This window comes from Pollachius pollachius (genome assembly GCF_949987615.1).
Source record: "Pollachius pollachius genome assembly, chromosome: 2".
NCBI lineage: Eukaryota > Metazoa > Chordata > Actinopteri > Gadiformes > Gadidae > Pollachius > Pollachius pollachius.
This window is the reverse complement of record NC_136935.1, coordinates 13,555,087-13,570,817: the sequence shown is the minus strand read 5'-3', so window position 1 is coordinate 13,570,817 and position 15,731 is coordinate 13,555,087. Positions and strand designations below refer to the sequence as shown.

Sequence of the window (15,731 nt, the reverse complement as noted above, 5' to 3'; positions counted from 1 at the left end):
CAAAACAACCGTCTTATTGAGCCCGTCAAACAAACCCAATGCCTGGAAACCAATTACGACCCAACCTTAACCACAACCTTAAACAAACCTTTAAGCTGTTCTTTGTTCCAGAGAGAGTTTGTATACAAAACATAAGGCGCCAGGTTTAGATGCCACACATGTTTACTAGCTCTCATAGTTCATAACCTTCTCATACTGGCTTCAAGCATACTTGTGATCAGGTTCTGAAAAGGTGAAGTGTCCTTTGGATAGAAAACAAACAAACAGAGACAAGTTGTCGTGTTGCTCATCAACTGATCCCTTGTCAGTACACAACAGGGTGGCTATCGCTGTAGACAAAGACAGAGAGAGAGAGACAGAGTGAGAGAAAGAGGGAGACAGAGACAGAGAGACAGAGAGAGAGAGAGAGAGAGAGAGAGAGAGAGAGAGAGAGAGAGAGAGAGAGAGAGAGAGAGAGAGAGAGAGAGAGAGAGAGAGAGAGAGAGAGAGAGAGAGAGAGAGCGACCTTCACCAGTGTTGCTGAGTCTGTATCTTCTTCAGGGGTCATATGAACATGGCTCCCCACATGTCTCTGTGTCCTGTGGTCCAGGGGACAGGGCCGGCTACAGGGGGTGGCGGAAGGGGGCCCGCAGGCACCTAAGCACCTCCCCCAGGGACGATAACTTCCCTGTACTGGAACCAGAAACCCTTCCACAGCTGGACCGGTGGCCAAGTCAACTGTCCTGGGGAGAGGATAACACAATTACACTTAGCTTTAGGAAGAAAAATGTAATAATAATAAAGATAATATTTTTATCCCAAATGTATTGAGCCATATTGGATTGTTGGGTGGGGATATCTTCTAGAATCTTTTAGGGAAACCATGGCTGACATGATGTGAAATGCATTCTAAAAGCCAATAGGATGGGGACATTGAATGCGTAACTAACATTAATGCATTGAGTTGTCATGGTTTCCAAAGATTCTAGAAGGTGTGCTACGGGTTTGCAGGCGTTGATTGTGTCAAAACGATGTCTGGGTAAGCAAGTTCGGAGTTGCAAACGTTTTCCGACGTTTATATTTAAAAGCGGTGGAGGACATCCGGCCCTACAGCAGCCTTACCTTTCCTCTGTTTGTGCTGATCCCATTCTGAACAGCGTCCCTCCTCGACCCCCGGGGCCCTCCAGGTCCCTGCTGGGGGTCCAGACCGACACTTTGGGCAGGAGAGCCCTGGCGGGACCCACCGTCGTGGTTCTCCCAGCGGGCGAAGCCTTTGTTCTTGGACGTCTTGCGGTGGGGCCGGTACCTCATCTTGGGGAAGGTGTGGGAGCCGCTGTCGGCTGCGGGCCCCCAGCCGCGCTCCGCCCACAGGGGGTCCATCTGGGTGGCTTGGCTGATGGTGGCTCTCTGCAGGCGGACCGAGATGCGTTGGGCCGACCCGCTCATCAGCGTGATGGACTGGGGGTCTGGAGCCAGGGGAGCCACCACTGGGAACTCAAAGACCTCGTCTTCGTCTGCAGCAGGATCATAGGCACGGGAAGAATGTGTTGAAGATTATATATACCGATTTCCTACTATGTGTTGCATTTAGATATTTAGTTAATCAGCAGTTTGGGGTTAAGGAATCTTGCTCAACTATTCCGACAGACATACTTAAAGACTGCAAACTTTTGGTTTGATTCTAACTTTTTGATCGTCAGTAATGTGTATGGACGAATCTCAATACCTTTCAATACCGTCATCAGCCCCTCATTAAGATTCCAACAAACCGCATTTATTTGTGTATGTTCTGTATGGCTTATATTAACGCAAGCATTCCTACTGGTTGGTTGAGTGTGATAAGAGGGATACCCTACCTTTGCAGGTAGCCAGTGTTGGGCTGCTGGGCATGGAGCAGTGGGTCAGCTCACTGGGGGAAACGTTGCCCAGTGACGAGGAGCGGAGCAGCTTCCTGCAGGCCAGGACTAGCAGCTCCCGACACTGTTTATGGCAGTTCACCCCACAGTCTAACACACAACAACACAATGCTGACTAACAACTCGATCAAACCAATTCAGGAAGGAATTCATACTTTTTATCATCAATTCCTTTTTCTTCAGTTTACTTTTTTTACGTACACACGCACACACACTCACACACACACACACACACACACACACACACACACGCTGACACACAACACATATTTGGTGACCTTTTTCTACAACCTTTTTCTTCTTTTTCTACCTTCTACTTTAATAATAAAATCCTCGAGGGACTATGTAAATGTTAGCAGCTGCTGAAACACCTGCAGTTCACTATGATCAAGAAAGTGTTTTTTGAGTACTTTCCAAACTGCCCATATATTTTCATGGCGTTCCATCGAACATGTTGGGGAAAAGGTCAACTAATATAAAATGCTGCCTTGGTTAGCATACCTTTGCACTTGTAGCCCTGTTTGATGATGCCCCAGAGCTGGGAATAGAAAGAGGGAAAAAGAACATAAACAGAGAGTTTGAAGTAAATGCTTGGTCACAGCATGATATTCACAAACCAACCAATAACAATAATAACAACCATAAGCCAGTCACAAGCAAGCCATGACATGTGTTAAACAACTTTGACATTTACTAGTTGAAAGCAATGGCCCCAGGTACCCACCGATGACATACAATATGGATAAATCATGGCAGGGTAGTCATTGGTTAGGGTGTGTCTCCCAGCTTAAAGGTTCAAGATTCGAACAACAATGTCCACAGGCATCTTTAAAAAAAATGTCCATCCCCTGCTGCTTCACGACATGTATCTGGATTCACTTGACGTTGGTTTGGAATAAAACCATCTGCATCTATGCTACTAAATGTACATTTTGCTGTAGTTTTATTCAATTTTGTTAATCTTTTTTGATTCTAAATACTGTTCAGTACTTTCTACTTTGAGCAAGTACAATCAACAATCATCAATCCGAGCCACACCTATCATCACCCCTCTCTCCCCTCTCCCTGACAGAGACGGCACGCTCATTATCTCGGGGCTAGTCGCCTAGTTGGTAGGGGTCTCGACTGGACCCACAATCTGAGAAGTCCTATTTTATGATAAAAGGTAACAAGTAGATCAAAGGAGACCAGAGTAGAAGAATTTACGCACAAATCCAGCACAGTGTTCGCAGAAGGTGGGCTTCAGGTACGTCATCTCCTGGAAGTTGTGGATGAACCCGGGGCCCATCTTGCACTGGAGCAGCGGGTTGGCCCTCAGGAAATATGCCATCATCTCATCCTTACTGATCAGTCCGTCCCTGAGCCACAGAGAACACATTCAACTGTGAGTAGAAAGTCAAAGTCCAAGTCAAAAGTGAAGACAAAAGAGAAAGTGACTGAATTCAGATACATGTCGTTAAAAAGCAGGAAGGGGTGAGGGCATCTTGCTCTAAGAAAGCTAGAGATAAGCTGCGGACATTGGGGATCGAACCCAGTACCTTTCAGCTTGGAATCAACCCCCCAACAACCACACTACCCCAACCACTAGAGTCAAGACCTTTAAAGGTCTGCACTCACTGGTCTTTGTCGAGAACGTAGAAGGAGTCCAGGAAGGGGAAGTTAGCAGCGATACTTTCAAAGTCCTCCTGGGAGATGTAGCCGTCTCGGTCGTGGTCGTAGTTCCTGAAAACAGACTTGAGAGAGATAAGATAGAGAAACATATGAATATATGTATGATGATCACTTCTTTGAGATGTTCCTTATACAGTACAGTTCATCCAAGCCCAATGCAGAGCTTCGATTTTGTTGCAAACCTGCTATTTTGTCAAGTCATTTCGATTTAGTTTTAAATATACCAAGACCTAAACAATCTTTTGTTTAGGTCAAGGCCTGCTGTGTTGTAGGGTCGGGCCAGAGAACAGATGTTATATGTATAAACTGTGTATTGGTGCTGGGCCAGAGAACAGATGTTATATGTATAAACTGTGTATTGGTGCTGGGCCAGAGAACAGATGTTATATGTATAAACTGTGTATTGGTGCTGGGCCAGAGAACAGATGTTATATGTATAAACTGTGTTGTGGTGTACAGCCAGAGAACAGATGTTATATGTATAAACTGTGTATTGGTGCTGGGCCAGAGAACAGATGCTATATGTACAAACTGTGTTGTGGTGTACAGCCAGAGAACAGATGTTGTATGTATAAACAATTTAGTGGTGCTGGGCCAGAGAACAGATGTTATATGTATAAACAGTTTAGTGGTGCTGGGCCAGAGAACAGATGTTATATGTATAAACTGTGTATTGGTGCTGGGCCAGAGAACAGATGTTATATGTATAAACTGTGTTGTGGTGTACAGCCAGAGAACAGATGTTATATGTATAAACTGTGTAGTATTGTAAAGCCAGAGAAAACCAATGTTATATGTAAGAACGGTTTAGTGGTGCTTGGCCAGAAAACAGATGTTATATGTATAAACTGTGTAGTGGTGTTGAGCTAGAGAACAGATGTTATATGTATAAACTGTGTAGTGGTGTATATCCAGGCACTCACATCCACCACCTTCCGGATGTGTTTGTTGACAATGCAGGGGTCTGGTTTGGTGGTGACCCCAGATGCCCAATCGAGGGGGGCGAGGCTCTTGTTGGGAGTGGTCGGAGAGTTTGACTGTATGGGAGAAATGTGTTAAAGGACGTGAAACAAGGTCAAATGAACAAGTTGTAAACTCGGTCGTAACCATACGTCTGTGTCATAGTAGCCAGGGACAGTTAATATCGCAAACACTTTTTTATTGGAGTTCCCGTAGCAACTGGAGATGTGTATGTTTGTGTGATGGTGTAAGTCAGTGTGTTTTTATATTTGTTTGTGATTGTGTTGGTTTTTGTGTATTTGTGTATGTTTGTGTATTGTGTTTGTGCATGTGTGTGTGTGTGTGTGTGTGTGTGTGTGTGTGCTTGCGTGTATGTGCGTATGTTTAAATTCATTATCACTCAAGAGAGACACGGCAGAGCGTCAGAAGACTCAAAACAGAGACTCACCAATGACTTGGAGTTCCGTGGTTCCCGTAGCAACGAGAGCTCGTAAATCTCATCTTCGGTGTAATAAAGGTCCAGGGACAGCTAAGGAGCGATGAGAGACACCCCCGGTCATGATTAACTCAAACATCGGCATCATAAATGCTTTCATTAACCATGCGTGCGCGTGTGTGTGTGTGTGTGTGTGTGTGTGTGTGTGTGTGTGTGTGTGCGTATGTGTATTTGTGTGTGTGTGTGTGTGTGTGTGTATAGAGTAGATGGAAGACTTGTTCTGTTGTGTTCTGATGCAAGTGTGTGCCTGACGTAAGGGATGGTGAGGTCATGTCCTCTGTGTGTGTGTTTTGTAAAATGACTCCTGAGTTAACCAACCAGAGGGAAGGGAAATGGGAGCACACACCTGGCTAATCCCCCCCATCTGCTGCATGGGTTTTTAAGCTGCTGGTTACAGCATCGTCTGATGTAGTATTTAGACTACTGGTTTAACCTCATGGCTGATTGTTGTTTCATTTTATTATCATTATTTTACTATTTTGTGTTCTAAATGATAAGCCCCTTCAGGGCCTAATGCCTTTTTTAACTTTTTGCTGTGGAACAAACATGGTCATGAGTCTGGGATTCGTACACATACTATATATATATATATATATATATATATATATATATATATATATATATATATATATATATATATATATATATATATATATATATATATATATATATATATATACACACACATACAGTGGGGCAAAAAAGTATTTAGTCAGCCACCAATTGTGCAAGTTCTCCCACTTAAAAAGTTGAGAGAGGCCTGTAATTTATCATGGGTATACCTCAGCTGAGAGACAAAATGAAAAAAAAAAAAAAAAATCTAGAAAATCACATTGTCTGATTTTTAAAGAACTTATTTGCAAACTATGGTGGAAAATAAGTATTTGGTCAATAACAAAAGGTCATCTCAATACTTTGTTACATGCCCTTTGTTGGCAATGACAGAGGTCAAACATTTTCTCTAAGTCTTTACAAGGTTTTCACACACTGCTGCTGGTATTAAGGCCCATTCCTCCATGCAGATCTCCTCTAGAGCAGTGATGTTTTTGGGCCACACGGACTTTTAACTCCCTTCAAAGATTTTCTATGGGGTTGAGATCTGGAGACTGCCTAGGCCACTCCAGGACCTTGTAATGCTTCTTACGAAGCCACTCCTTCGTTGCCCGGGCGGTGTGTTTGGGGTCATTGTCATGCTGAAAGACCAAGCCACGTTTCATCTTCAGTGCCCTTGCTGATGGAAGGAGGTTTTCACTCAAAATCTCACGATACATGGCCCCATTCATTCTTTCCGTCACACGGATCAGACGTCCTGGTCCCTTGGCAGAAAAACAGCCCCAAAGCATGATGTTTCCACCCCCATGCTTCACTGTAGGTATGGTGTTCTTTGGATGCAACTCAGCATTCTTTCTCCTCCAAACACGACGAGTTGAGTTTTTACCAAAAAGTTCTATTTTGGTTTCATCTAACCATATGACATTCTCCCAATCCTGTTCTGGATCATCCAAATGCTCTCTAGCAAACTTCAAACGGGCCCGGACATGCACTGGCTTTAGCAGGGGGACGCGTCTGGCACTGCAGGATTTGAGTCCCTGGCAGCGTAGTGTGTTAGTGATGGTAGCCTTTGTTACTTTGGTCCCAGCTCTCTGGAGGTCATTCACTAGGTCCCCCCGTGTGGTTCTGGGATTTTTGTTCACCGTTCTTGTGATCATTTTGACCCCACAGGGTGAGATCTTGCGTGGAGCCCCAGATCGAGGGAGATTATCAGTGGTCTTGTATGTATTCCATTTCCTAATAATTGCTCCCACAGTTGATTTCTTCACACCAAGCTGCTTACCTATTGCAGATTCAGACTTCCCAGCCTGGTGCAGGTCTACAATTGTGTTTCTGGTGTCCTTTGACAGCTCTTTGGTCTTGGCCATAGTGGAGTTTGGAGTGTGACTGTTTGAGGTTGTGGACAGGTGTCTTTTATACTGATAAGGAGTTCAAACAGGTGCCATTAATACAGGTAACGAGTGGAGGACAGAGGAGCCTCTTAAAGAAGAAGTTACAGGTCTGTGACAGCCAGAAATCTTGCTGGTTTGTAGGTGACCAAATACTTATTTTCCACCATAATTTGCAAATAAATTCTTAAAAAATCAGACTATGTGATTTTCTGGATTTTTTTTTTTCATTTTGTCTCTCATAGCTGAGGTTTACCTATGATGAAAATTACAGGCCTCTCTCGTCTTTTTAAGTGGGAGAACTTGCACAATTGGTGGCTGACTAAATACTTTTTTGCCCCACTGTATATATATATATATATATATATATATATATATAGACTCTCATATTACAAGCTGGCTGATGGGATGGTAGAAATGACAAAAAATGTACTTATGTAGCATTATGATATTTGTCTATATACTTGTTCTATTTATGTGTCGATGTGTGTCTTTTGCTTGTGTCTATGGGTCTATGTGTGTGTCTGCGTGTGTCTCTCTGTGGGTCTACATGTGTCTATGTCTGAGTGTCTTCATAGGTCTATGTGTGTCCATGTGTGTCCATGCGTGTACATGTGTGTCTACCTGTGCCTATGCCTGTGTGTGTGTCTACATGCCTCTGTGTATATACTATGTGTCCTATCTCCTTTTGTGTCTCTCCATCCATGTGTGTCTCCACCCATGCTCCCCACCGTCAGCAGGTAGATGAGGTCCATGTTGGGCTCCACCTGAGCTGCCGCCCCCTGTAGGGACACCAGCTCGTTGAAGGTGCCATACAGCTGCTGCATCTTCACCAGGTTGACCTTGGCGCCGTCCTCCACCCAGTCGGGGAACACCACATGCACGGCGATCAGGTCCTTCAGGTGCACGCCCAGGATGGGGATCTTGAAGCCGCGCGACTCGCCGAAGGCCTTGCGGTAGCCACAGTAGTTGCTGTTGGAGGAGACCAGCTCCGTCATCTCGCCCCACACCTGCAGCCAGAACCACAGCCGTCATGTTTACTGTGCTGCTGGTGTGTGTTTGTTTGTTTGTGTTGTCTGTGTTGTGTGTGTTTATGTTTTCTATTTTTTCTGATGTGTTTGTGTGGGTGTACTTCCATGTTTGTGTTTTGTTCACGCTCGTTTCTGTTTGTGTTCATTTGTGATTGCTTATGTTTGTTTGTTTATGTTTGTGATTTTTAACATTCTTGTGTTGTTATGTCTCTGTCCGTTTGTGTATGTTTTTTTAAGCTTGTGTTGTTGGCATTAAAGGGAGAAAGAGAGGAAGTAGGCAAGACGGGTCCATCATAGACTAACATCCACCCAGCGATCAATACCTCAATCTCCATCATTGATCTTGACTAAAGCTCTATAAGTTAATGACAGGATGGAGGCAGCCCTACTGGATCACTTAGGTGCTCTCAAACTATCCTGTCAGTCAGTCTCATGTTCCCTCAGTGGGTGAAGCGTTTCAATGTTTATCTTATTGGAGTCATCAGACGCATGTTGTGCATGATGTCCGAAATTGACTTTGGTCGAGCTCTTTGGTTTTCATAAACCTTTCTAAAGCCTCCCTAGAATCTGGTCCCGACTTGGTCAGGACGCTTTTATCTGAAGTTGTACAGTGATTCCAGATACATGTTCTTAAGGAGCAGGTAAGGATTAAATATCTAGTTAAGGATGCCCACAGACTAGGCTACATCAGGGAATCAAACCCAGAAACCTATCAGTTGAGAGTCAAACTCCTGCATTAACTCCTCTCCATGCTAAAATCAAAAATGTCTCTAAAGCAACTGCTGTTTCTGATGAGTTCAGATCATTCAGAGGTCTGAAGGCAATGGTCACCTTGGTGACCTCAGGGGCCAGGTGGGAGTGCGTCTCCTTCAGCCTGGATATGGAGCTGTGGCTGAGGCCTCCCACCAGCGCCATTAGGGTGTTGAAGTTCTGCAGCTGGAGGAGTCTCTGTAGGTTAGAGAAAATAAACCAAATCAACAAGACTTGTAATTGGTATGCAACAAGTTTTTAATAATAACAAAAAGAAGCCTCATCAACTTAGGTCCAGATGTACTTTACTGTAAGCAGGAAGTAAATGCTCTTAACCTTTGACCCTGTCCTTCATCTCCTTACCCTCTGCTAACATCTCCTCAACAGCGCTTTCAGATGAGACAGTTCCATATTTGCTAGGAGACTGCAGTAGCTAGGAAGCACATTAGCTAGGAAGTACATTTGGAGACAGTAGCTAGCAGACACCTAAGATTGGTATCTATATTATGTGTCATAAGTCCTGGGAGGTCAGATCAGAGTCGTATGAATTACAGTCTTAAGGAGCTTGGGGTTTCAGCTCTACCATAACTGTAGATATTGTATTAAACTATTCTTGGTTGGTGAAGGACAAAGAACTAACGACTGAGAACTTTAAAACCTTTCAGACTACACTAAACCTTTTAAAGTGCCAAAATCAAGCCACGTTCTTCTTCCTGTCCTTCCCGACGCACCGGCGGTTCCTACCTGAGCTACGTTGATGTACTTGGTGATGACCTCAGCACGGTGCTGTGGTGTTAGCTTACTAAGCACCATGAGCTGCACCCACTGGGAGACACCGTTGAACAGGGCGATGGAGCGCTCCAGGGTGGGGTTGTCCCTCAAGCACCCATGGGTGACATAGCTCTGGTAGTCTGTGAACTAGAAGACCCACAACAACCATGACAACCTTAACTTAAATGTCAGTGCTAACAATTATCTATTTGCATTATTTTTTATCGTTATTATTGTTCTGTTTTCCTTCTAGGATTGCCCCTCTAGGATAAATAAAGAACATCTTATACTATCTGACTAGAACTTGAAATATATTTTCCAGACGTTAATTATCAGACTGACCTTAACGCATTTTATGTGTGTGTGTGTGTGTGTGTGTGTGTGTGTGTGTGTGTGTGTGTGTGTGTGTGGGGGGGGGGGGGGGGGTGTGTGTGTGTGTGTGTGTGCGTGTGTGTGTGTGTGTGTGCATGTCTGAGTGTTTGTGTGTCCCAACCAATTAACATACCCTTAATGTTCTCCTGACCTAGCTTCCTGTGCCAGCAAATGTGTGCGTCCTTGAGACAAGACCAACAGGAAATGTGGAAGAGGAAGTTGCCCATCAATAAAAATAAATAAAACACAGTCCAGTAGACACCGAAGCTGAATACCAACAATGGAACAACAAGTAATGCTCCTGTTTACATTCTTGAACCTAATCTCATCAACCGCCAGTTGGTAAACGTCATTAGAGTATCACTGGTTTGGTTTTACTGATTCTTTGGCTAGGTAATGCAAATTAAAGGATGGATGTACTGGCTGTATCAGTGTGTTTCCCTACCTGTGGGTTTGGACCCTACTTCGGGTCGCCTGATTTGCATATGGGATTGTGATGTATAAGCTATAAAGATACTTGAGGATACATTTTTGGTAAATAGTAATTTAAACGTTTTAATGGTCTCTTAAAGATTCTGTATATACGAACACACACTGCAAAATACCTCTATGGGTTGGTTGGGTTAAAGCGATGTGCGTGTTTGTGTCAGTGTGAGTGTGAATGTGTGTGTAAATGTGTGTGTGTGTGTGTGTGTGTGTGTGTGTGTGTGTGTGTGTGTGTGTGTGTGTGTGTGTGTGTGTGTGTGTGTGTGTGTGTGTGCATGTGTGTGTGTGTGGAAGCTGAGGCAAAAAGAGAAAGACACAAATCTAATTGTGGAGTTTGAGATGTAGAGGTACATGCAAACAGTGTGATCATCGCTGGATCAAGTCCCTGATTGGTCAACGTTGAAACCATTGCTTTGTATAGGATTTATGTGGGGTGTGGCAGCGCGGATGGAGATGTAAAGACATGCGAGTAGACGTGTATTAAAATCTTCTTATATATTTCTGTAGAAAACAACAGTAAGAAGTTGGAATCCCAAACACTTCCAGACCCAAACAAGCTGGGTAACCACTGGTGTACATGTTCTCTACTCACGGATATCCTCCTGATAGACTTGAACTCGAGGAAGGTGAGGTGTTCGGCCAGCTCCATGGGCTCCAGGTGGTCGAACAGCAGAGACGCCTTGCCCTTCTTCACCTGCTTCTTCCTCTGGGTCAGCTTACGCATCCAGTCATACGACGGACTGGAGGTATGAAAACCCCAGCAAGTCAACCAACACGGTTCCCAAGTGCCGATCAAGTGTTTAAGCCCATCATTATTTTAATGGGTACGTTTGAGATGGCAGGTGTATGCATACGTGTTGGCATGTTAGATCTCTTGGAATGCTACTGCAGTTAAGCATGTATGTAGGATAATTTAGCGGGGAGGATGTTTAGCACGTTAGGGTTCTGAGGATGCTAGAGTACTTTGCACATTCTGGTATGTAGGTAAACAAATATGCTAAGCATCCTAAAGTGCTAGGGACTACGTGGCATGCTAGGGAACTCAGCATGTTAGGGTACCTAGGATCTTGGGGTACCTAGCATGTTAGGGTCCCTACTAGGGTGCAAGTGTCCTTGGCATGTTAACGTGGTTAGCATTAAGTTAACTTGGCCTATTTACCGTTAAAAAGGGTGAGGTCTGATTGAAGCTGGTGAGAGTGTTGGAGGGAGGACATGGTGGATTACTTATACCGTGTTGGACTTACATGGTGGAGATGTCGATGAGTTTGTAGTGCTCCTTAAAGCCCAGCTCAGCTGCAAGGTCTCTGAGCTCCTCGGTCATCCGTATCAGACCCAGGTCCAGATTGAACTCTGCCGGAAACGTCACAATCCAGTATCTAAACACATGCAAAAGGTATGTTGGATTTCAGGACATTTGATTGATCAAGAAGTCCCGGCGTTTATGGGCACACAATTTTGGATGAGTATGTTAATAAAGAAGCAGAAGTATTTGTATTGTCTTAATAGACAGGGTAGTAGGGCGAAACACAAAAACAGATTATTCCGCAGTGCAATGAAACAATCCCATTCTTCATGGAAGACATGCTCTCAACTGTACAGCAGCACGGCCTCCAGGTGCAGAGAAATGGAAATAGTTCATGTAGGAGTGACAAAGCTCAGAGAGGTCATTCTGGAGCAGCGCCTCTAGCCCACCTCGGGCAGACTTCAGAATAATGCATCACAAATCTCAGAGATACAGCCAGCCACCGCAGGTGCACGCTGTGAAGCTCCGTCCCCAGTAGGCCCGGCCGCCCCACAGCAGACACCCTCATAGAGCTAGGGGGATGTCGTGACTCATTGTCGTCCACGCTGTTATGTAAGTGAGCAGTATCTGTTTTTTTGCATTGCAAATACGGAAGATATTCATTTATGTGTAACAGATATTACAGTTAGAATGAGTTAGTTCAACTGATTAAGGATTTGTTTAACTGACTTAGAATCACTAAGTTGTATTTATTTAGTTTAACATGTGTCTGTTGTTTCAGAAATTGCAAGATGAATAAAGAAAAATATAATTTTTAAGCAAACCAGTGTTGATCGTTTCAAATTACTCGATGTACAAATTGTTCCCAACAGACATCTGTGTTTCATCCGTATCACCTGAAGAACTAATATCATCTCTCGATTGCCTTCTCTATGTTATGGACTGCGGGCGACAGGGTTATTTAAACAGGGAAACACTGACGTGAACAAACAAGAAGTCTCTTACCTCATGAAATAGCAGACCTTAAGTCTGGAGTGCCCACAGCCTTCTCCATGGCAGTCGCGGTACGTAAAGCTCAGTTAAAGACCTTAACGTCTCTTCCAAAGACATGGGACATGCACATCATTGTGTATACATTTATATTGTATTCATATTTAAATTTAAAGTGTGTACTTAAAACAGGGTACTAGTCGTGGAACTTTAGACCCATTTTTGACTTGGAAAACTGCATATTCCTCTAGTGCCAGGAATATGCCAAATCCAATAGTCGTACGCATTTCTATTTGTGTGCACTTATAAGTCTATCATAAACAAACATTCACAAACAACAACATGTCAAAGGAATTCAACATTTTCAAAGCCACCTAGACATGACAGACATGTAACTTGAACACGCACACACATACTTTGTGTTCTCAACCCATCAAGACAGTGTTTAGCTTGTCGAGAGCATGACGCAGGTTAGCTGGAGTAAAACTACAACAAACCCTTTCACCGACAGGTTTGTCAGTTACAGCACTGTTGTCACTCTACCCCGAGCTAGCTAATGCTATCACTAAAGGCGACGCTATAGAAAAATAATAACTTATTTTGTTATCATCCTATTGAATGTTGGTAGCCTTGGACATTTTTTCGAGTGTCTTTGTTGAGGGAACTTTGCTTTGACAAATGGTGCACATGGGCTTTATAATGTATCCTCACACAGCCATTGGTACAACAGATGTAGGGAGAGCAGGAACAAGCATTATCTCTCCGTTATGACTGATGAGAGCTTTCGGAGGCAAAATCGATCCATCAGGGGCCTACTGACTAGATAGCACTTGACACAACGCAAAACAAAACTAATTAATGTTCTTTCCACAGAAATCAATCATTGCCTTTCTGGATCGCCACTGGACCGATAAACATGCTACCTCAATGACAGGAGATGTTTTAGATAGACGATCCAATGAAAGAATACCCAACAGACATTACCACCACCACGATGGACAGGGTCTCCTCTGGAAAATGCATTGAATACTGCAATTATTGTGTATTAACGGTTGTAATTAGTTCAAGCAGTTAAGGCCAAGTCCCCAATATTCCTGGAACGATCCTGCCTCAACCGCACTCACTCCCTGTTTTAACACACAACCTGTGTTAATAAGTCACTATTCTCACCTGTGGTCAATCTATTTAAGCTGTGTCGATTCTGCCCCAGTTTGTCGGTTAGTATTTGTTTGTTTTGGTCTGCCTGGATTCCCGAAGTTAAGCTTCTGTTTGCGCCTTAGTCAGATACCTGCCTTTGGGTTCACCTCCCTGTGCAAGCCTTGACAGAAGGACACAACCAACCAAATGAACCCAGCAACCAAATGAATCCAGCAGAGATTATCAATGTTCCTGGCAGAGACCTTAAGGCGCCAGGACCGCCTCATTGGATGTATCCTTGAGAAGATTGCCGCACTCGCTTCCCAGCTACGCAGCCTAGCTCCCCAGCCGTCTAACTCTGTCCCGAACCTGACAAGTCCCGTTCTTGTCCTGCTTAGCCCTGCTCCATAGTTTGTTGTCCAGTTTATTGGTTCCTTGTTGGTGTCTGCCTGGTTTCACAAAGTAAAGCTTCCTTTTTCACCTACCTACCTAGTCTGATTCCTGCATTTGGGTTCACCTTCCTGCGCTAGCCGTGACAATTCCAATCTTTGAAACGGGGCTGGCGGTCTGGTTCCGGAAGGTTTTCAGGGAAGGATATATCATGAGCAGTTTGCCTGCCAGCTCGGTGGAGGTGAGGTACCAGCGGTGCATCAGCAGCAGAGTCCGGGGGAGGTGGTTGCTCTTCAGCTCCCCGTTTTCATCTGGTCAGAGAGAGACACAATAATAAGTAAGTAATGGGGAAGGTTAGACTGTGGGCCTGTGAGTCCAGCTGTCCAACAAACCGTCAAACTGTCCCAGCTGCCCGGGCAATTAGTCTAACATTGTGTCAAATTTCTGAAAGTTCGACAAAAGTCTGCCTAACTGTCCATCAGCCAGTCAAACAGTCAGTCCAGCAGTTTGTCAAAAGTGTGACAAATCGTCCAACAAACAAGCAATGCAGCCTCAGTACTCGCAATCATTGCAATCGTAATGGCAAAGGTTATTGTAACAGTGCAGATGAATCCCCTCTATTGATTCAGAGTGTTAGGAAACCACATTGGGACTGGTGACCTACCGAAGGCCTGAACGCATTCCTCCAGGAGGAGGTTAAACGGAGCAGCTTTCCCCAGTGTGGTGGAGCCCATGATGGGGGTCTGAGGCCAGGCAGGATGGTGGGGCGGTGGGTGGTGATGGTGGGGGGTGTGTGTGGTGATGTCAGGCAGCCCCGGGGGCAAGGAGATACATGGCACACCTCCACAGCTGGAGGTCAGAGGTGGACTGCTGTGGATCCAAACGTTTAGGATGCACCCTGTGAGTGGAGGAGAAAGAGCAGTCAGTTATGAGAATAAAATTCCCACTTGCAAACCATGTAGGCAATGTGCCATGTCGCGATCACAGGTTTGATTCCCACCTGTGGTCCTATGCTCCATGACTTTATCTCTCTTCTTCAACCTACTTTCCTGTCTCTCTTCATTGTCCCATCCATAAAGATTCATGATAGCCTATGAAAATATACAGTATATATATATATGATATTCAACATTTGACTATATTATAGGTTAATTTAAAGAATGTTGCTCAATGTGATGCTATAACAAGGTATATGTTTGAGGAGTGAAATAACGCCATATTCATTAGTTGCAATCTTTGTTCTTTGAAAGTAATAATTCGCTAACTATACACATCTTATTACCTCCCCCTACCTCTCTCTCCTAATATTACAATAGCGTAAGAGTTGGCAACAGGAGAAAAAGATTAATCAATTGAAATGGCATTGCTTAATTTTCCATCCATGTTTTTTTCATCGCTGTGGGTTACAACAAGAGGGCACAATAATAGGCACATTTGAAAGAGAAATCCTTTTATACTGGAGACCCAGATAGATCAAAAGAACAGAATGAACCCTCCGCACAGGAAGTAGAGCACGAGGTGATTTAATTACGAGTCAGCCGGCTCTCTCTATTGACGTGGGACCAGCATTCATAATGTCCCACAAGGTTTCTGAATAAG

General features: G+C 44.1%; 1 protein-coding gene across 1 annotated transcript; it reads right to left on the bottom strand.

Annotated features, from left to right (window-relative positions):
• Positions 1–516: 516 nt before the first annotated feature.
• On the bottom strand, positions 517–15,012 carry rasgrp3 (RAS guanyl releasing protein 3 (calcium and DAG-regulated)). Its single transcript, XM_079758528.1, has 16 exons — positions 14,797–15,012; positions 14,341–14,443; positions 12,621–12,689; positions 11,617–11,748; positions 10,965–11,112; positions 9,488–9,661; positions 8,825–8,941; positions 7,694–7,972; positions 4,975–5,055; positions 4,490–4,603; positions 3,513–3,628; positions 3,106–3,253; positions 2,397–2,433; positions 1,836–1,985; positions 1,102–1,493; positions 517–722 (listed from the first exon to the last, which is right to left on the bottom strand). Exons 1-16 carry the CDS (start codon positions 14,864–14,866, stop codon positions 714–716), a joined length of 2,139 nt encoding a protein of 712 aa, XP_079614654.1. The 5' UTR covers positions 14,867–15,012; the 3' UTR covers positions 517–713.
• Between the last annotated feature and the right edge of the window lie 719 nt (positions 15,013–15,731).

Coding starts and splice junctions, on each gene's coding strand:
- rasgrp3 (XM_079758528.1), bottom strand. CDS start 14,866: ATGGGCTCCACCACACTGGGGAAAGCTGCTCCGTTTAACCTCCTCCTG. Junction 9,662..10,964: donor AGTCTATCAGGAGGATATCC/GTGAGTAGAGAA, acceptor TGGGTCTTCTAG/TTCACAGACTACCAGAGCTA. Junction 3,254..3,512: donor TACGTTCTCGACAAAGACCA/GTGAGTGCAGAC, acceptor TCTGTGGCTCAG/GGACGGACTGATCAGTAAGG.